We start from the raw sequence: 22,912 nt of genomic DNA, 5'->3' as shown, positions 1-22,912 counted from the left end.
GGTCCCCCCTCATCCTCCTCTATCCATAGCGCTGTAGCAATCAGTGTGCCCAGCCAAGAAAGTTGGAAAGAGAATCTTTTAAAAAAATAAAAATAAAAATCAGAAAAAAGAGACAAGAGACCAGCTCCTCCCCCACATGCAACTCACGGGGCGACCCTTGTTCAAATATTTGCCGCGCTCTGTCATTTGTCTTTTTCTTCTTCTTCTTTCTTGGTACAAGAAGAAGAAACACCGGAGCAGGGGGCGCCCATACCTGGGCGACACAGGCGCAAGGGTCAGTGGTGTAAGGTTAGGTGTGTGTATTAGTTGCCCGTCATTGGCCCAGGTCCTATTACAGCGTGACGGTGTCATTTTCCCTCCCAAATGAAAAGAGACGCAGAGAGAGAGAGAGACAAAATCTTCCAACCTACTCATTCGTCCGTTTGAATCACTAACCGCTCGATTGATTTTAAAAGAAATATTTTGTTTTGTTTTTTCAACTCAATTTCACCGGGAATTTCTGTTTCGTCTTATAAAAGCGCGGCTGCTTCTTTTCGGAGGAAAAAAACAAACCAGAAGAATACATAAAAAGACGATGATGATGATGATGATGGCGAGGGGGAAATAAGGAGGGCACAAAGAGAGACCATCTCTTCTCTACTAGGAGCGATATAGAAAAAATAAAGTCGGGGTTCAAAGGTTCATTATTATCAAAAAAATAACTTTTCTCTCTCCCGTGTGTGTGTGGGTTTCCAGAGAGCTTTGAGGCTATGGAAGAAAAACAAGTTTTGTTGCTCCTCTTAATTGAGAGCAAAAAAAAAAGGGAAGGTAAAAAGTTCTTTTCATCTTTTTTTTATGACCAAAAACAAATGTGGTCAGAAGAAAAAAGGAGAAGAAAAGATGTATACATGGATCCAGCGAGAGATAACACTCGATGATACACATCCATCCATCATGGGAGCAGTCTCTCTGCCTAGGTGAGCGAGTAGAGAGAGAAAGAGTCTGGCGCACACCAAATTCTCATTACAATTAAAACAAACCGAAAACATTTCTGGAAGGAGAACAAAAAAAAAAAAACATTTGTAAAAAGAAAAGATTTGAAAATTAACCCCTTTCTCCCGGATTGTTTTTTTTTCTTTTTGCAAATTGGCTTTTTATATTTTTTGATGCAAAAGATTTACGGCGTCTTTTGAAATGCTGCTGCTACCAGATGCCAAAGACTAATCACTAATTTGTGGAGAAGGAGGAGCAAAAGAGGCTCCTGAAACATCAAAGCTCGAAACAAAACAAAAAGGAAAGGCAGCTTTATATTTTTTGGTTTTTAAAATGGGTCCAGGTATATCTGTACTGTGCGTGTGCTATCGGTCAAAGTTATATACACGTCCAGCCAGCCAGCCCAAAACAAAAAGAAAAAGAGAGAATTTCTTCCAACATGGAGGGTCTATTTTTTTGTTCTTTTCTTTCTTGGCGAATATAATAATGACTTGTTAGAGGAGGACGACGACTCTCGGAAGCTTTTGGGAAAACTGGAAGCAATCAACTGGCACACACACACACACACTCAGGTAGAGATGGAAGGCGACCGACAGGTAAAAAGAAAAAGAAAACGAAGATGAGAAAGACAGTTACTGTTTTTAGTTGCAAGTGGGAGGAGTTGGGAAACGCCAAAAAGAAGAGGAGCTTATTTAATGAGGTCCTCCAATCCATATCGAATGCATCAGTGAATGAGAAAACAGCTGACGCCAAAAAAGAAACACACAGAGAAAAAGATCAAAAGAGAGAAAAAAAAAGAAGTATTTTCGGTAAAAGGTTTTTACACAATTCTTTTATTTTTTTTTCCTCCCCAAGACACTTCCATCCGGACGCACTTTCAATGTGTCGCCGTATCTTCTTTAATGGCTCCTTTAAAGCCAAAAGGAAAAAGAGAAAAAAGAGCGGCGGAGGATATTACACCTCTTAACTTTCATTCTTCTTGTGTGGGGGGGAACCTCACTCTTTAATCTACTCTTTGTATACACACGGAGACTCGGATAAAGGCTATATTTGAATTTCCGCGCTTTTTTACACACCCTATTATCCTCCTTACCGACTCCTCGAAGGTCTATTTAAAATAGATTGAACCGCTTCTTCTCCTTCTTCTTTCACGGCACTGATTATTAGACTCTCTCTCTTTTTTTCCCCCCGTAAAATAAATAAATAATCATCCCAGAAGAGATGAGCGGCATTCCACCCCACCATCATCTTCTTCTTCTTCTTCTTTTTTTCGTACGCACAAACAAACAGAAAAAAAAAGTCGAGAGAGAAATTGTTAAAGATTCCGACATGCAAACACGAACGAGAAATTCAAAACCAAATTATATGACGCAAAGGTAAAGAAAAATCCAATAAAGAAGCTCATTATCGTTTGAAATGAAACGAAGAAGAAGGTAAAACGAAAAAAGGTAAAAAAAAAGATAAATATCTCCCTCTAACCCATATGGTTTTTTGGGGCGTTTCCTCTCTCTACTACCAACCCCCTACCCCTGTCGTCCATTATACCCACCAAAAAACTCTTAGCGAACAACTCCCCCACATTTCCTCCCTCTCCCCGTGTGCTCTTGTGAAACTTGTATTTTTTCCCTTTTACGTGGTTGATTGGGTTCGCCATTCACGGTTGAACGGGCGAAAATGAGGAACTCTTCCATCATCACTACAAAAAAAAGGGGGGGGGGAGAGGTATTTTCCGCCGGAAACCACACAAATGTAATCAGCGTCTCTGGCCAACTGGAAAATGTGTTCATACCGACCCAAAAAACTGCCAAGTATTTTTCCTTGGATATTTATAAATAGACTATTCACGTGCTTTCTCTCCGCTAAAAAAGGGTTGCACGCTTCCGGACGCATCCGGAATTGCGTGCCATCTGCGTATAGACTAGACTAGAAAAAAAACAACAGCAGCGACAAGAAACAACCAAAGAAAAGTGGTTGTAATCCAATCAAGTCTGGTCGATTGATTTATTTGCCTCGCCTTTTTGACGAGATAAGAAGTGAAAGATGAGGGGGGGGGTTGAAAAATATATATAAGAAAAACCCCAAGAAGACGCGATCAAATAAAAAGAAGTTTGGGGGTGGACTTTGAGGGGGGGGGATAAAAAGAGAGAAGAAACAATGATGACCGGTTATTACCTACTCGGCCACCTGTTCTTACCTTTTCTCCCCCCCTACTACCACCACCACCTCCGTTCGTGTGTATACACACCTTGATATATAGAGAGGCGCTCTGCTTCTGCTTTGCTGCTCCCCTTTTCTTTCAGTTTCCCCTTTTTGATGATAATAAGTCCAAAAAAAAAATAAAAATAAAAAAAATTTTTGTTGTTATCCCAGGTAAAAGAGAGGACGTATAATATCCATCCACCCCCTCAGCCATCATTCCTACACCCATTTTTCCACCTTTTTCTTGAGGGAGTAGGGGGTTTTGCGTGGGAACCAGGTTATACCAGATACTCACTACCGTGCAAGAACAAAAAAAAAAGTGAGTCTATATGTACTTCACAATATTTTCGATCCACATTTTCTTTCCCTTTTTTTCTTCACCCCTGGCTGGTGTGACCCAACCTCAAACCCCCCACTGACTGTTGAAACCTTCCTAATACTACTACTCTCAAAGGTGCGCAGTCTCAACAACCAAATGGTGGCGTGTTGGTCAACTGAGAAAAGGATTGAGGGTGGATCCCCGACATTGATTTGGCACTCGAGTCTCAAAATAAAATCATTTCGATATGTGAAACGGATCTGTCAAAAAAAGGTCCCAAAGGTCCAACAGGCGCCGAAAGTATATCGGCCCCTCCCGGGATTGCAATTTTTTCTCACGCTCTTGACCGATAAAAATAGAAAAAGTCGGCCACACAGAGACAAGAGAGAAGACAAGTCACTCACTTTCTCTACTCGACTTATTATGGAGAGAGATGGAAAAAATCAAAGACAAACACACACACACACAAAAGTGATAAGAAAATCATCAGACACCCTCTAATGTCTGTCAATATTTCAAAAGAGAGAGAGGAAAGAGATAAGGTATAAGACCACTGGGTCCGGTAGCCAAACCGACAGGTGTGACAAAACCGTGGGAACCAGACCAACGAAAAATAATAAAGAAAGAAAAAAAGACATAGACACGCACATTTAACCCAGCACCCAACACCTTTTCGGATAGACTCAAAATAACCCTTTGCACATTTCCTTTTCACCTCTTCTTTTCTCTTATAAATTAAAATTCAAAAAATGAAATTTGTTGTGACTTACCGGCCAGCGGAAAGAGAAGGGGATGACGAGTCTGGCGTTGGATTTGTCCGGTTCGACAAACGTGAAGGAATTGCCAGCCAGGACGGGAGTTGATGCATTGCCGTAGGTGCACGGACTTGAGACGGTCACGTTACTTTGGTACTCCTTGAGGCACAGTCGGAAATGAGTGGCGCATTCACGTTGACAGGTGCTACTGGTCTCCTCACCGGCTACTAGTCCACAGCATTGGCCATTGGCCAGTCGACCCTGAGGATTCTGCAACGCTACCACTTCCAGTTCGAAGAAGCCCGACGCGCTTGCCAACTAAACACATTGGAAAAAAGACCCAAACATCAATGAGATTAGTACACATGTATTTTTTTTTTTGGTGAAGCAAAAATATTTTATTATTTTATTAAAAATCCGCCATTGTTTTCAAATGGGGAAGAAGAAAAAAAAAATCGGATCAGTGTCATTTTAAACCGATTTTCTCGTCAGGAGAGTAAAAAAAAAAGTGAGTGGGAGGAGTTTTTGCGGGCGCATTCGCAGGTATATAATAAAGGGAAAATCTAAGAAGAAGAAAAAAAAAGAGAGACAAGTCCGTCCTCTTCTCGACTTCTTCTTTTTGTGCTAATCATTCACCTTGCCATGAAATATCTAAAGAAAGATGGGGGGGTACTAGTAGAGTAGTTGGTACACAATAGAACAAGAAGAAGAAGAACAACACAAGAGATTCCATTCTTCTTCTTCTTGTACACTCTCCCACAGCCATAAAAGAATCAGCACACCATTTTTTCTTCTTCTTCTTTTTACCTTTTCAACCGACACAAGGTCAAAAAAATTGGATGAAAAGAACCAGGGGGTGGATAGGTACAGAGAGGAAGAGACTTTTTTTTCTATCTCACTTTTAGTACAACAGGTGTGACAGTGGCGGCCATCATCATCATCATGGCCGTCGTCAGATTGGGAGAAGAGAAAAAACAGTTTCTCTCTTTTCCTATTATTATATATTTACCTCCTCCCTTTTTGTTCTCTTTTGAAAAGAAAATGTTTTTTTAAAGCTCATTAATCACCAAAAACATTCCAACTCTCTCTCTCTACCCTTTACGAATCAAAATCGAAATTCCGATTGTCTTTTATACCATTTTTCTGTTTGTTCACTTGACGATTGAATTTCTCCCAAGTTAAAATACGTTTTTTTTCTTTCATTTAAATTACCTTTCATTTTGTGTTATCATGTTCCATTTAAAAATCCCCACAACAAAAAACTAGAGGGTATTATCTGGGCAAATCGACCGGTTTCTTTCTGTCCGCCTTGTGTGTCGGGGTGTTGCTGAAACGTGTGTGTATATTCATCGATCATTTCAAATCTGGTTATGGAGATCTATTATTCATATGGGCAGCCAAAGAAGAAGAAGAAGAAGAAGCTACCTGTTGGCGTGTTGTATGCGTCTGTGTGGTGGTGGTGGGCATCTTCCCTCCAACTGATTGCCACCCATCAAAAACCCATACGTCTACTCTTCGATCCACGAGAAAAACATTTAGGAAACCCATCGAAAAAACAAGACCAATCCAATTTGACTACTAATGTCAATTTATTCATAGCTGTTGCTCTGATTGCTTTAAAAAATAGGAACTCGCATCCCTTTCGATATCGATTTCCTCACCCCACCGCAAAAATCTCAACTGAGGGTAAGAGAAAGGAAACAAAACTAAACTAAACTCAAAAAAGAAGCGGCGTGCTTCTTCATTTGCATGCCAATTGGCTTTTTTTTTCTTTCGTCGGTTGTTTTGTTCGCCCTTCCTCATTAACCGGAGAGAAGAAGATGAAACCCCCCTCCTGAAAAAATAACATATTTATATATCATAAAAATGAGAGGTAATGGCAAAGGGGGAGGGAGTTAAAAGTTCCTGTAGGATCGTAAACTCAACATATCCACGGCCTGCTATATAGTACATGTAATAGACTACTACGACTACCAGTGCTGCTCTTCATTTCTTCTGGATAATAAAATGACCTCATAGGCTAACGCAAAAAGCAATTAGAAACATACCGTCAGGTGAGCGGTGGATAAGAGTAGGGCTATCCAAATCACGGCCGATGATGTGAACGACATTGAACTCGACGGTAAACACGACCAACTGCTTTTCCTTCTTTGACTCTGATGACCGGCACAACAACTTTGGCAGAAATTCTTCTTCTTCATTGTCGTCGTTGTCGACTCGACTGTCGAGATCGTCCGACACGGTCGCCGAATCGCCTCCATTCCAAAAGGCGTTCGTTATGCAAATCGACACACACTCTCACACACACACAGCACAGCACACACACACGGGGAGACCTTCACAATTCTTTTTTTTCTGATTTTTTCCCACCTCGTAACAAAATTGTTGATGGCTGGATTTTCACTTTTAATCCTCCGATCGCGCGCTCGCCCACACACACGTGTCCACAAGACGACGAATATTATTGGCGGTTTCGAAATTGAAATTTTCAGACACTCGGCGTGGTGGTAATCATCTCACGGGCCACTCAAACGATCACGTTGTCAAAAGTCGAAGCATCAACGTGGTGGTGGCGTGTGGGGAAACGAATTTCCAAGTTTTCCAACTGGCAACACTCACACAATCACAAGCACTACACGACACACTGCGAAATTTCACGAACGAGTTGGTTCTGTTTTATTGAAATTCTTTGATTTTATTTGTTGGGGGTTGTTGTCGGTTGTTGTATATTTTTGAATCGATGTGGTCGTTGGTGGGAAAAAACGGAAGAGCGTGGAGACGACACCTGTGAAGCGAACGACATTCAACTCGGAACTGAAGACCAAGGCCGGGACGGAGGAAAAGTTAAAGCGCCTTTTTTTTTTTTCCTTACCCAACCCCCAGGACCACCCCCCCTGGAGGGGAGGAGTAGGAAGGGGGAGGAGCCGAGACTTTTTGGTGGCTTTTTCAAATGTTGCCCCAGTGCTGCTGCGCTGCTGCAGTGCTGCTTGCTGCTCGCTCCCCCCTTCACGTTTCTTGAAATGGAGAAGGGCGCCTTCCTTGGGTGGTGGTGGGAGGCTCTGATTGAGAGAGAGGGTGGTGGAACAAACCAACTGAGAGAGAGTGGTAGGTGTAGGACTGTAGGGCCAGCCACCACACGACCATGTGGTCCGCGCGCTCTTTTCCCACCGCTTGGTGGCGACAGTTTAGCAGCAGCACCAGCTGTGGCCATCAACTTCTTTTTCGTTTCCTCTTCTTGCCGCTGCTTATTATGTCTGGGCCTGTCTGTCTGTTCAAACTCCTTTGATCTTGACCTCTCCGACCGACTGGGCAAAATCAAAACCAATAATTCACTCCGTTTAAACCGTTTAATGTCGTTAAGAATTGAATTGTTCCGCATTCGGCCGACCGAATCTCGTTCTAAAAACGTGAATGTCATTGCTCGACGTTGACAGTTGACGTAATGCTCCGGTGTGACCAGTGCAAACAAGTTTGGACACATCCAATTCCAGATTGACGGAATCGTTTTCTAGAGATGTGGAATCTCTGCTAACCCCCCCAGAGAGTCATTTGAAATGTCAAACGACACAAGTCGACCATTTAGGGCGAAACAGAAGACGATTGTTGTAATGTGTGTCCGACTGTATGTCCCCTGTGTGACTAGCGTGAGAAAGGCGACAACTTGTGTGAAACAAGTGAGTCAGAAAAGAAAAAACAAAAGGAAAACAAAAGGAGACCAAGTGATCCGTGTCGAACATGGGAAACGGGCGCTAATTTCCCAGCCATCGGACCAAGAGAAGAGCCTACTACACCCATTTGGTTATAGACACACACAAGTTCGATGGGGGAAGAAGAAGAAGAAGGCGGAGAAACACAACGGCCGGACCTTGTAGGAGCGAACATGTCGGGTGTGCTGCTGGACGAGGCCCTTATTTCCCATCCGCTCTTTTTGGCCCTCCCCCAATTGCGGATGAGAGACTCTTTTCCTATATAGGAAACAAAATGTGACACCTAAGTCGGGTTCGGGGTTCCACCGAGTCACAGGATTTTTCCTCTTTATCGTTTTGGCGCTGTCTGTGAGAGAGTTGCACACACACACACATCAATATCTATATAGGAAAAACGACTACTGTACAAAGTGTCGGATGACCACCTTCTTCTTCTTCCCAATGGCTATGTATAGCAGCAGCTAGACATCTGTATCGTGTCGAAATAATCTTTGTTCGGGGGTTATATATATATATGTAGATCGGATATCAATAAATATGGCCATTTAGAAATTTGGGCCTACCGCAATATCATAAGCACCCCCTTCGCTGGGATGTAAGGGGGGAAAGAAAGAAGGAAAAGGCTAATAGGGTGGGGATTGATGACCCATCCGGTCTTGTTTATTATTATTATGATGATTTCGAGTTGTTCGTAAAGTCGAAAAACACTGGGATCCAGTCGCGCCCGATCGTCTGCGTTTTCTTCGCCAAAAGATAACAATAACACACATGCTAGGGGCTAGGGGCTAGGGCTATATATACACACAAACACATACAAGCATATAGTAAATTACCATAGGAGCACAGAGAGAGCTAGTCTATAATTGAGCCATTGACTTGGGTTTTTCATTCACACAGCCAACCGCACTACTAAGAATAGAGAGGCGACCCGACCTGCGCGACCTGACCCGAGACAGAAATGGGATCTATAATCATCAGTCGTCTATTTTTTTCTAAAATGTGCGCCCATGTCTATGGTAGGCGACATGTTGAAATGATTTTTTTTTGTTTCATTTCTTTGTATTTTTACGACCCATTTATTATATTCCCCAAAATGAAATTTTCTTCCACCCCAAAAACAAAATGTTTTTTTTTTTTTATTATTGCCGGTCGTCTAATCAGTTCACATCATCGCCCGATGGACCCACACACACAGGAAGTGTCGTAAAAAAAAAAGTCGAAATAACTGAGACTTGTAAGTTATTTTCGATATCGAATGACACGGTGGAACTGTTACACATTTTTATTGTTATTTACTGGCCGTGTGGTGCGGCTCAAAGTATATCAACTCTATACTATGTGTATCATGTCGAGGGACGGTGAGAGTTTTGCGGTTGCATCGACAGACACAATAGGAGCAGCACATCATTAAAAATGGAGGGGGGGGGAGAAAAAAAACTGGCGTGAGCGTGCCAGTGGATTTTTGACGTGCCCAACTCAATAATAAAATATAGAAAAAGACATGCAAGAAGCCATATAGTCTCACAAGTTTTTCTCTCTCTCTTCCATGATGGTAATATTACAAAAATCACGAGGAAACCTACGCGCAATCCTAAAAATTCCCTTCCATTTTTTGTTTCTTCCTAAAAAAAAACAAAAAATATGACGTCAAAAAAAAGAAAAAGAAAGAAGATCCGAACCGGAATCATAAAAAAGAAGAAGAAAAACTTTTTTTTAAAGGGGGTATCATGTGAGGAAACCACCACCGTACATACATAGTGGGGTGGGTGGTGGGGTGAATCGTGTGACGGGAGAGAGCCAACGACACGCACCGCGAACGTTTGAATATTCTTTCTGTGTGTGTGTGTGTTGTATCATTTCTCCTTTTTTTTCTTCTTTTTCTCCCTTTATTATTATTACACGGCATCCCTGCGCTGGATCGTGACGTGCGCTGCTCGCGTTATTTTTTCTCACATGACCGTGTTGTTTTTTTCTTTCTTCTTCTTCTTCTTTATTCTTTATTCTTCTTTTAATTTTTCTTTTTTATTATTTTTTATTGTTATTATTATTATGACGTTATTTTCTTATCCTTAACTTTTTGGGGTTTTTATTTTATTTTATTTTTTTTTGGGGGGGGGGAGTTCGCAGTCCCATAATCATCCGCACGCAAAGGTCAATATCGCGGGAACGGTGGGGTTACAACATTTCGGGAGAGAGAGAGAGAAAAAAAAGGACAACACCCAACAATGTTTTCTTGTTTGTTAATTTTGAAATATTATTTAAGTGTTATTGATGTTGGTTTCGATCGAGATTAGATAAACGCGCTAGCGCCGCCATTTAAAAAGAAATTTCTAATATTAATTATATCTTTTTTTTTTTAAATTATTCCAAACAGCATCTCTTTCGCGCTGTTGAATATTAATACGTTAAGAGCTGTCAACGCGCGAGCGCTTTCTGTCTATTTTTTTATTATTATATTTTGTTTGTGTTTGTGTTCTGGTCGGCGGGAGATACTTGAGCAGCTGAGCCCGCACGACGAAAATGTCAACTTTTGGGCTCGTTGAGTTTTGGGAGACGTTGATGAAATGAGACGAGCACACGACGACGACGACGGTGATGATCGAAAAGAATCAAAGAAAATAAAAATGAAAACTAAACTCGAAAACATCAGCGCAGAGTCGGGAAATCATTCCTCCTCATTTCTGCTTGTGTCATAACTGTTTTTGGTTTTCGGTGTAATGGCTCGGGTAATTAAGTCATTAACTGGGCAAAGTTAAAAAGACAAAAACAATAGAAAACACCAAAAAAAGCTTGGGGTTTTTCGGAAGAGAGAGAGGGGAGAGAAATATAATAATAATAAGCCCAACCAGCCAGAGAGAGGGCGATGTGCTTATCTCTAGAAAAACAGAAGAAAAAGAAGAAAAAAAAACTATTCACGGCCGACGACCGGAGCGAAAACAGGAAAGCCACAGATGAACTTTTGAACCGTTGTTTTTATAAACACACGCCGAGTGGGAGCCAGCAGAGAGAGAGCTAGCTAGAGCTAGCTAAGGCGTCGGTTCAAATATTATTAGATATACTATTCCCGCCACCGCAAAAATGCACGAAATAGGAAAAGCTTTCAAACAACAGACGGATAAGACTTTTTTCTTTCCTACACAAACGTTTCGTGAGCTTTTGGTGGAAGCAGGAAAAAAAAGTCCTTTCGACACGAACTCATCTCCCAGTTCACCAGCGTGTGTTTTTGTTTTTTGTCTTAATGAAAGAATCGAATTGGACAAGCGAACGAAATGAACCTCAGCAGCAAGTTCCACTTTTAAAAATTTAAATTAAAAGAAAAAAACAAAATGATTGAAAGCAACAAAAAATCTAAACGTGGAAAATTCACCATCATAATATTATTGCGATTGCCGGTGCAGTCACTCGATGACTGGGCGTCGGAAACAATCGTGCCCGATGCCAGAAAGAAAATGAAAAAACCCCGGTAAATTCGAATGTTACGTTGTGCGGAACGACGAGAAGTTTGCGGTAAAAATAAACAACAACAACCCAAATACACTCGACCGCTGCTCTGTGATGTAAGGAACTCGATGGTCTTTGTTGTGCTTTAATTGTCCTGCCTGCCGTGTGGCAGGCGCTGATGAATAATACATAACATGCGGTTTTCATTCTTCTTTTTCTGTTTCTTTTAAAAAGAAAAGCTCTGCAACAGGAAACCAGCCCTGCACGTTAGCCGAAAAGAATCTAATGATTTAAAGAGTCCGTCCGTCCGTCCGCTTGTGTGTGATGAAATGAAATTCGAGACCGCCACACAATGGGGATATTAAGGGGCCCGCGTTTCATCATCATCATCATCGTCGAATCTAAACGTCCACAGCCAAAAGGAAACTCAACTCTCAAAAAATGATCTCGTGACGTTGTTGCTGTTGTTGCTGTTGGTTGTTGTGTTCCATCCACATTTCCTTTTGAGCTTTTTATTTTAAAAAATGTTTCGAACAACCGTCTTCTTCTCCGGAGAGAGAGAGAGAGCTCGGGAGATCAATTACGATAAGACTTTGCATGATGCAGAAGCAGGTAACAAAATAATATTTCACACAGATTTTTTTAGAAAGTCGACCGAACAACTATATAGAAACGGATCAAAGAGATAACAAATAAATACTCATCTTTCACCTCCTGGGTTTTTTTCTTTTTGTTCTTGGTTCGGCCCAGCAGTTAAATGATTATTCACCGCAGACAATAACAAATTTAAACTATCACTGTGCCATTATTATTATTTAAAAATAAAATAAAAAGATCCGCACGGCGGAGGCTGTGGCTATATCGCCACCATCGCCTTTTATCTTTTGTGTCGTCTGTATGTGGAGGTGAAAGAAAAAGAGAAGCTATTTATTCTTGTCTCTTTCGGCTAGGAAAAGAAGAACAAGTTAAAAAAAAAGGCTCTTGTCACCTGCCGCAGCTTTCGTTCCATCAAACGGCAACGGAATGCGTCACATCATAATGCCGAGGCTGCCATTCCGCATCTCGTTTCTTTTTTCTTCTTCGTCTGCACGTGATATTCGCTAATATAGAATTCCGACAGGAAATGAACCTGCCGAGTGCTGCTGAAAGGTTGAGATTGTTCTCTCCGATTTCCGATTCTCTATGAATGGCCACGTACCACAGCAAAGTGAATTTGTAAATGAGTTTCTATTATTACTCGAGGAAAAAAAGAGCGGCGGCGCTGGTTTCAATGTGTCCGACTTATCTGGTATGATAATCGGAAAGGGTAGAATCAGTGAAGCGAGTCGTCGACTCTTTTGATTTGAATGGAGAACAATGAAAAAAAAAAGACTCTCCGAGAAAAAATATCCAAACGGACCATCAGTTTGTAATCCACGGGTAATAATAACCGTCCCGTTTTCCCTGGGCGACCAATTTCTTTTATTATGAAATATACGGACAAAAAAGGCGCAAACCGGAATCGTTTCCTTCTAATTCAGAAATAATAATAAGACCAATCTATTTATTGGGTCGGAATAATGTAGTCAGAACAAGAAGAAGAAAAAGAGGCGATGACAAAATGTTTGTCCAAGGGAATTCTGAAAATGGTTGGCATTTGCCCTTCGTCATCGGTGGAATCAGAGCGGACGACGATGGCGACTTATTATTCAATACGCGGAATTAACCGTTTATCTACTCGGACAATCTAGAATCAAAAAGAAAACTGGCTATTCCATTCTCAAAGGAAATTGAAAGAAAACAACGGAAATTCTGAAGGCATTTACAAAATTTAATGATGGAATAGCTTCGCCGAACGTGAATATCGATCACTAGAAAGACCAACCTGATGGATGCCACTATTTCGGGTTGGTTTCGACTAGTGTCGTACAATTTTTGGGTTTTTTAGTTGGGGGGGGGGGGGATGTTCAACCTCATTTCGTCGCTGTTGGAAACGTTCGGGGGGGAAGAAGGAGGAGGAGGAGGAAATGAGAGGGAGAGACGACGATTTCCTTCACGACTCTTGCGGTTCCATCACGACGGAAAGCGACGTCAACTCGGATGAGACCCCGCGCCCGACCAGAGTTTTTCAATACACATTCGACAATCCATCCATCTTTTTCTTGTTTCTTTCTGGTACCCATCCCCCCCTCCCTTCTCTCCGGTTCCACACGACGGACTTTCTCTCCTCTTGTGCTTATAGGCTCGAGTTCCAGGTGACATTGTACATATCATTCCACAAGTCTGAGACGTGCACGAGCGCAGAGGGAAGAAGAAGAAAAACGCATTTTCCTGAGTCGATTCAATCGATGGAGGGTCTGCTGTCTCCTTCTCCCGCGCCATGTAGGCCTCTGCACGACGACGTACATACACGCATATACAATCATCTTGTGCAAGCGCACATGGTGACCCCAAAGGTTTTTTTTCTTTTAGTGGCCTTGACCTGGAAGAACTCAAAATCTCCCCCCTCTCGCTGCTTCCCATTTTTGTTGGGGGGGAAGTAAATAACTTTGCGCAACGAAATGTCAAAAAATGGGAAACAAAGTCAACAAAAGATGAGTTCACTCGGGGCATTGCGCAACGCCACCAGCGATATGTGACTCACACCCAACGTAAAACAAAACTGGCCAAACAAAAGAAAGAAGAATTCAAGTCCTTCTTGTATAATAAATTTAGTCACAGAACTTTTTCTTTTTTTATTCTTTAGACGGGAGAAATGAGATTGCGCAACCGGGAGAAACATGTCACTGCTGTGTATAGAAGTGTTGACGAATTCATGCGAGCCAGCAGGAACCAGGCGGGTGCGACTCCTGTCGTAAATACACCGCGCGCGCAGTTTAAAAGGGGTTTTCTTTTTTGGGTGAGCGCGGTCGTGCAGCCGGGGCACGAGTTAAATGTGCGGCTGAGGGGTAAAAGCTAGCTTTGATTTAATGAATAATAAATTTAAAAAATAAGTTGAACAGCTACGCAAGAGCGTGTAGGCCAGGTGTAGGCTGTTGTATAGGCCTGTGTGCAGTAAACACTTGACACGAGATTATGTTTAACGACTGGTATCGTGCGGAAAATAAAAAAAAGCCGCCGGAAGTGGTACATAAGGAAGTCTAGGAACCGAAATTGAAATTTCTGGTGGCACGAGCGCCGGCCGACGGGCCGATTTTTCGGTTTTTTTTTTTAATGGAAATCATCTGCTTCCTTCTGTCTAACCAACAACTGACTCTACTAACTAATAATGATGATGTAGTATCGGAAATACATAACAGCGGCTCCCTCCCACTTTCCCTTCAAAAATGGAAATCCCCTTTAAATGAAATCGATAATAATAAATTTGGGAATAGAAATCCCCCCACCCGCCCTATAGTCATATTTTGGGTCCGGTAACGAGAGACATCCTAAACATACCCCTGTGAAGGAAGGAAGTCTAGTTTTGAGTATATATACGGTCCCACAGCGTCTCCAACTAAATATGTAAGACATAACAAGACATTTTGGGAGAAAAAAAACAACTGAATAATGAGAAACAGTCGACAAGTTTTGGCACCCGGGAAATGTCAATTCCCCCAAAAAAGTGGCATCAAGAATTTCTTGACGTTTGAAATCTAATTGCCCAGCAGCAGAGAGCCATGAAAGCTGAGTGAACTGGACAGAAACGATATGAGGCCTACAAACGTTGCGAATCGTATACATAGTTTTAAAGTGCCACTTCTCGCAAGTAATGTTGTTCTTAAGAAGCCCAAAATCAACAAGCGAAGAAATATTAAGCCACAGCAGCAGCCTGTCCCAGGGAATAAATAAACGCCGTGATTATACGATCGTGATTGTCATTCGAGAGTTTGTATTTGTTGGTCAAAGGTCGACTCGGAGGGCCACCTCCTATTTTAAACTTGTTGGAGGCAAATGTTATTCAAAACGGGACCATACAAGACCCTCCGACAGGGTCCCTTATAGCAAGGGGATAATAAGACGTATATATTGGTTCAAGTTTAAATGATGGAAGGCTGGCGCCTTCCATACGGAACCACACACACAAGAAAAAGAAAAACATTTCCCCTATTCGAAACAATGGATGTGTTTTTGTTTGTTTTAAATTCCGTCAAACGGGAAGAAAAAGAAAATAATTATTATCGATTTCAAAAGTCAAACCTCTGCCGCCTTTTTATTTTTCAAAAAAGGCGGCCGGCAACAGTCGCTGATAAGCGCATTATTGGATAATGGCAAAAGGAACACTCGCCCCCACTTAGTGCGACACACTCCAGAAGGCCAGACAGAAGAAGAATAGCTGATGTGTACGTTTAATAATACTAAAGACTATTTCGACCACTTGAAAGTGTTCCAGAGACGTTTCATTTTCTTCTTTGTCTGTCTGTCGGTTTATTTTTATTTTTGTTTTGTTTTTTAAACCGCCGCCGCAAATGTTTGACCACATGTGCGGCGGCCTCTTCAGCAATTTCTCAGAAAATCAAATTATTTGAAGCTAAATAACTCAATAACAAACATTCAATATCAACGAAAATAGTCAAAGAATTTTTTTTCGGAAAAAATCCTTTCAATTTATTTGCGGAGATTTCCTTATCGGGATATAGAAACGAGAAAGAATGAAGTCATCGACTGCGATTCAGATTTTGACCAGATTTTCGAAATAGCAATTACCGATAATTGTGTATGAAAAAATAGTTAAAGAATAGCATATTTTTTAAAGAAATAAATGAACCCACGGAAACCAAAAGTGCCCGCATGTTGCTGGGCAGAGGAGAGAATATTATTAGTCATATCCTATCCAGATGCCGACGGTCTACTATCCGGAACCAGAAACCAAAAACCAGGGGGGAAAGAAAAGAAGCTCATAAGAGTCTAGATAATTGCTCTTCAGATAATTGACTCGATTTCAAGAGACAACGACGACGATGATGACCCTTTCAAACAGAGTGACTTGGTTTTATATATATATATAGATAGATGCTCAACATTAAGTCGCCCGAAATTCTTTTCCATTTTGGCCAAGGATTGGTTTGAGGAGGGACGATTATGTAATAATAATATTATGCGCGGAGAAGAAAAGGTCGTGCTGCGCCAATCAGAGCTCTCAGCTATGCAGACGTTGAGGCGACGCTGTCGGCTATTCGATTCCCAATGAATTTATATCATTTTGTTGGTTGTGACTACATTAAAAACGACAAGCGACAGGAAAGGGATGATGGTAGAAAAAATAAAGGAAGGAGGCAGGATACAAATCTAGCGTCATCCAAAACATTAGCCAACTTAGAAATATATATTGGACAAACGAGTTTATATATCAACCTTCTTCACGATCGAAATCCCGCCCACCACCCACTCCCCAAACGGTTCGAATTGTTAATGATGTCCGTCAATCATTTCCACTCCGAAATGAAAAATCTTTACCGTTGCTTTTTGTGTTTTCCCGAGAAATCACGCTGTCCCATCTGAGCTGGATATCAAATCTCTCTAGTCAAATGAACCCAAGCACCAACCGAATAAAAAAAAAAAAAAAAAACCAACTGACTGACTGGTACACGCCCGTTGGCGCGTGATATCGGCGCGTGAGTCGTCTTGTAAAATCGCCAACGGCATCAGGTTCCTCTCCAAAGCTGAGGAGGATTGATGGCATCTCATTAGTCTTTTGTTTTGAAAGAGGATGAAATTGATTTCGTGATATTTTTTTATATTGTGTACGTTCGCCTCCATCAATAATCTCTTTTTTTGGCGAGCGATTGATCGGGCCAATTACTCCGGCCCTTATTGCTCCTCCCACCCGATCAGAGCCCATCAGCGCGCAGTCACAGATAAAAACTATACGACAACAACGCCATATACTGCCGAGGTCGAACGGGTTTGCCGATACAACGACTACGATCAAAACTGAAATGGGGATCACTCGGGGTCCGATTTACTTTTTGGTTTCCTCCAATTTGACTATCTCACACATTCGAAAATGGAGAAGGGTGGTGGTGGTGGTGGGGGAAAAGAAACAAAAGCTAAAGAAAAATAAAAAAGCAGAGTCTCTCGCGGTCCCTAAAAGGAATTGATTGGCTGGCTTTTACTAATGTCTACATCAAGCAACTGTCAAAGACTTTTCTTCTTCTTCTTCTTCTTCTTCTTCTTAACAAAGAATTTAAAAGAGAAGCGGGTTTGGATGACTTTTTTTCCCTTCCAAAAAGATATCGCCATCATCAGGGGCCTCTCTTTTCTACTACCGATCCTGATGGCCTATAGGGTAGGAAACGAAAAAAAAATAAAAGAACCTGGCGCTATATGACAGAAAAAAGAAGAACTCCGGTGACGTTTTTTTTTCAAATCATTTTTAAGGGTCTCTAAAAGAACAAAAGGCCGTCAGTCGAGCAATCAATCGTGGAGCGACGATGATGGCGGCGGTAGCTCTGATCAGGATATATATATATATACTGTTGGGCTGCTGATGGATCTTCAGCTCATCTTGATCATCCTGGGTTTGGTTCTTTTTTCGTCCTGTCTTTTTCCATCGCCCCTATTTTTCTAATCCGAAATTGTAGACCATCAATGAAGACATTATTCTTGAGCTCGGTGGACATTTGTCAGTGACACAACAATTCGCAATCTACGCATAGACAAAAAAGAAGAAAAAATCAAAATCCCAAGAAAAATTGGAGTGAATGCGCCACACACAGACATCACGCCCCGTCTGCGGGCGATATAGGCCGGCGTGCTGTCTCTTTTTCTTCCTCGGCTTTGAGACGCTTGTTGCTGGGGATCTATAGAGTCGGTAATCAGATGGATCAGAGCCACTCACTCGGCGGCATTCTCTTTCACTATATTCACATGAATAACTTTTCCATCTCCAGGCGCAGACCCACACACACAGATCACCAAGACACCACCGAATCGCAGCCGGCCCAAACTCATTCGTCAAGTCGTTCCCAACGCGGGTTGACAGGAGTGAAAAAGTCAAGACGGAAAAATAATAAAATAAAAAAATGCTCTACGATTTTCTTTTCTAAGATACAAAAAAAAAAAAAAACCTAAATGTAATTGTCATATTCTTTCAATCGCTTAGTTTCTTTGCGTTTAGCATTTTGGCTACAAAATCCGACGCTCTAAAGGAGCCGAGTTGACAACGAAAATTTTAAACACAAGAGAGAGGCGACAGAGGAGTAGTCCGTTAATGGATGTAATACATGGGTCCCCAATTCCAGGAAATTCCCTCAAAAGAATCGACGACGAAATTTAAGAGAAAAAATAAAATAATAATTCCATAATTTTTGTTCGAGAGCGACGATATGAATAATAATAATAATAATCTAAGAAAAAAAGAGGCCATCACGGTTTGATGCGCAACGCGTTTGATGTGTACAGTAGAGAGAGAGAGAGAGAGAAAAAAGGGCCAAGGCAATGTGATCTCTTCGTCACACTCGGGTTGAACGTGCCGTGCACTCCCCTCCCTTATTTTTCTTTTTTTAAATATAAAGCTCTTCTTCCATTTTCCGTTTCTTCGGCGTGAATGACAACACGACGACACGTCAGCACATCTCGAGAGGCGGAACGCTTCTTTTTCCAGAAAAAGTTAAAAAGAAAAAAACTCAACTAAAAGAAGAGAGTAACTTGCTGGCCAAACGAAAAGAATTAGTGATGGGAAAAAATGAAATGGTGAAGTCTGACTGGTTTGTGTGTAATGTTTGAATTAAGGAGAAAGAAGAAGAAGAAGAAGAAGAGGTTTCTCAGGTGTGCACTTTAAAGAAATTTGTGGCAGAAGAAAAAATGTCCCTTTTTTGTGTGTGTGAGTCTTTTCTGATTGTGTTTGAATGTGTAATTCGTGCACGTATGAGAGAGCGTGCCGGCACTTCTTTTCACATCTTGAATTCATTGACTCGTCAACTGCGCACGTGAAAAGAGTTGGAAACTATTTCAATTGAGATCCCTCCATATATAATACCGACTGGAACTGAATCATCTGTCAAGGGCCAACAGGAAGAACAACTTCAAGTGACGTCTGCCTTGATTGTAGGACTAGAAATTGTATATAAAAACGGTTTGAGGATCTTTTTGTTAAAGCAAAGCGTATAATGGGGGTCGGTGAGTCCACCAACAAACAAGACAACACACACACGGAAAAAAATGTTGCCCGTAATTTTTTCCCGTGCAACTCACGACGGAGCGGGTAATGCAGTAAGATAAATTTGTTTGGCGCAAAAGTGTCGCCAAAAAAGGGATTTAAAAATGTGTGGAACTTGGAAAAACAAAACAAAAAGAGTTGTTTTGTTTTTGGAGAAAAGAAAAAACTGGATTTTGCCAAGTGTGTCTGGATTAATGCGACGTCTATGTGACACAGCTCGTGCTTTTTGACGTAACAACAACCAAATTCCGAAAACGGTAAAAACCCAAACATGAAAAAAAAAAAAAAAAACAATCCTCGTGATTTCTGAATTGAAATTCGAGGTGAGTTGGTTAGGAAATTCCAAAGAGAAATTTTCGTCGATTTAATTCATAAATAATGAAACGCAGCAGCGTCCGATAGACTTTTCTTTGTAGTCTAAACAATCTGGTGGCAAAAAACATTATAAATAAAAAATCAAATAAAACAACAATAATAAGCAAAAGCGTGAAAGTGTTGAAAATAATATCGGCGCCCTACCGCAAACGCAAGCGACCGACACACATCAGTTTAATTACAGGCGATAAAAACTTGACGGGGAGGCGAAAAAAAAACACTAAAAAGAAAAACCACGAAATCAACTGCATTTTCCCGAAGAGGGATAAAACGATTACCACACACATTATAAAAAAAAAAAAACGGTGGCGATATAGAGAGCTGAGATTATTATTATTGTATCCATCGATGTCCGCGGAACATCCGGCAAAAATGCAACCGAGTGGAAATGTTTCGAAAATAAAAATAAATCCGTGTGAGAGAATTTTTATAGACTCGAACGATTTTTACGACGCGCGGTTTGTATGTATACGTATAAACCTTTTGTATTTATACACACACATTTCCACGGGATTATATTCAGAGTATAGAAAATGAATTTTCTTTCGTCTTCCGTTTCTCTCAACACTTGCCGAACAAATCGGTCACGATTCACGCTCCAACCGGCCCCCGAAAAAACACACGTCAAGTAAAATCCCCCCTTCCCCCTTTACTGTTCTTAATGCAGTTATATAATGATATTATGTCGTGGTTTTTCCCTTTTCTTTCTGTTTGCCTTTTTTTCTGGAGAAGTTGGTCTTATCTGGGCCCTGCATCCTGCACCTCCATTAAACAAACCTGCTCATTTGAGAAATTAACCTCGAGATGATGACGGGGTTCAACGAGGGAATGCGCTTCTTATTATGTTCTCCATCTTATTCTCCTATAGCTGGCCAAAGAAATGTATAGAAGAACAAGACGTTGCTGGCTCCTCTCGCTGTGTTGTCTGCGTGGGTATATACAACATGTGTGCATCACCTTCGAAACGTTGGTATAACCTACTGCTACCTTTTATCCGAGCCTTTGATCTGTTTCCTTTCACCCGCTCTTGTATACGCCACGATGGCGAGTACTTGTTCGCTCGTTTCCCACGATTCACAGTTGTCCGCTCAGATTAAAACTCCCGGATCAATCTCTATCTGTTCTCTATCTAGCCTACGCTGCGCTACACTGGCAACCGGTTTCGTCTATTTCTGTTTTTTCTCTCTTTTCTTTTCTTTTCTTTCTATATAGTTCTCGACGGTGGGTGTATGATTACCATTATTATTATGCCGTTTAAATAATTTCGATTTAGTTTTTGTTCGTTACAGTTCCAGGAGAAAATGTGTTACCTGTTTTTCCAGTGTAACGAGAAGAAAAAAATTTATAAAAAAAAAAAAATAAAAATAAAAAAAAACATTTTTCAAAAGACTTTCCGAACGAAAATGGAATGACGCGGAGATCCAACATCTGAAGTGTTCGAGTCCACCGATTAATTGGTGGTGACCAAGTGAATTATTACCGACCGTTAAGCGAGAGAAAAACCCGGTCCTCAAGTTCCCAATCAACCGTTAGATAATCAGTCAAAGTGACACTTGAAAAACAAAGCGCTCGCTCCGTTAGTCTGTAAAAGTGAAAGACCAAATCTCAAAGAGAAACTGTAGAACATGGAGGGGCGAGAAGAAGAAATGGAAAGAAAAAATACAAAAAAACGATCCCAGGTGGACGAAGGCTCATTAAACGCACCAAGTCCACCCGGCCAGATCAGTCAAGCTCAAGAATGGAAAGTTTCTTCGATCAATGTTTCATATAATAGAACCCACACACACACAAAAAATGAAATAGGAAACTGGCTCTCTCTTTCAACAATTGCGGTACATTTTGTCACGTCTCGGCATATTTTTTGTTCCCTCCCGATCCTAACTCTCTCCAAATAAAAAAATAGAGCCGATGACGTTCTTGCAAAATATCTCGGCTCATTATTTGTTATCACACACGGGCCCTTCGCTCACAAATATAGACAGACACACACACACACACATAATACTTAAGCCGTAAATGGAATAAAAAACCGGCCACCTTTGGCGCAAGTCTAATTATGCGTTAAAAAAAAAGGGAAAAAAGAACTCGAGGCTCATTCCTCAGTTTTTTCTTACCTGCACGAGAGTAACTGGATCCGCGTATCAAATATACACAGAGAGATACTGCGTCTATGTTGATCGAATCTTCCTGATAAGACCGGCACGTCCGGGATTCTTCATTCGCTTTGTCACGCTGCAACAGGCCAGTCTTCTTTTTTCTCCCCCGACCAGATTTCTGGAACATGCACAACACACGCAATGCACTTTACTTTAACCCTGGTTGCGGACGACGACCGAAACACCAAAACTATTTTTCCGTTTGGCTTTTGTTTTTGGTTTATCTCTCTCTACCTTCTGGAATTTCTATATATTTTTTATTTTGTTTCTGACGAAAACCAAAACCCAAAAAATGGATAAAGATATTCAGTTATTTTGTTTCTTCTCCTCTTCTCTCGATCTCATCCGCATTCATTTTTTCCTTTTTCCTTTTTTTCCTTTTTTTTTTGTTTCTGTGTGTAACGTAATGGACAAATAAATCGATGCCATTGGCCCGGAACGAGTCGCCCGTCTGGAGTAGAAGGAGGAGGAGAAATCGGTGACGCGTTCAGCCAAAATTCCTCCGAATCATTCCATTCTGTTGATGGTTTGGAACGGTCACAAAAGTTTATGAAAAGAGAGAAGTTGCTCCTTTGAATAAAAGGCTCGACAGACAAGCGTCCGAGGAATAAACTATCATTTCTCCTCTCGCCCAAAAGTCTCTTCTCGTCACAAACAAAAAGAAGAAGAAGAGAGAAAAAAAAAAAGATGTTTGTGAGGTCCGTTGGGTCCGGCCGACACTTTGGAGGGATTTTCAAAACGGCGCGCGTACCAAATATCATCCGAAACGGAATATAAAAGCTGCTCCTTGGGATGGTTATTATCAATATTTTCCTTTTGATTTCTCTTTCTACTTTTGGACGATGATGATGATGTTGTTGTTGTTGTGT

The 22,912-nt window shown here is 41.2% G+C and overlaps 1 protein-coding gene across 2 annotated transcripts in view; it reads right to left on the bottom strand.

Annotated features, from left to right (window-relative positions):
• The window catches only part of LOC124194667 (protein jagged-1b-like), a 34,272-nt gene extending 27,190 nt beyond the window's left edge, over nucleotides 1–7,082 (bottom strand). The window contains exons 1-2 of one of the 2 annotated variants that reach the window (XM_046588956.1): nucleotides 6,294–7,082; nucleotides 4,261–4,563 (exon numbers count right to left, since the gene is read on the bottom strand). In XM_046588956.1, coding sequence (XP_046444912.1) covers nucleotides 4,261–4,563; nucleotides 6,294–6,506 — 516 coding nt within the window. In that variant the 5' untranslated portion in view covers nucleotides 6,507–7,082. The remainder of the gene's footprint in view (nucleotides 1–4,260; nucleotides 4,564–6,293) is intronic. The other variant, XM_046588957.1, reaches the window with a different exon arrangement.
• Between the last annotated feature and the right edge of the window lie 15,830 nt (nucleotides 7,083–22,912).

Source organism: Daphnia pulex, chromosome 5 (assembly GCF_021134715.1).
Source record: "Daphnia pulex isolate KAP4 chromosome 5, ASM2113471v1".
NCBI lineage: Eukaryota > Metazoa > Arthropoda > Branchiopoda > Diplostraca > Daphniidae > Daphnia > Daphnia pulex.
Note: the sequence above shows the minus strand (reverse complement) of the source record. Positions and strands in the feature narration are given on the sequence as shown.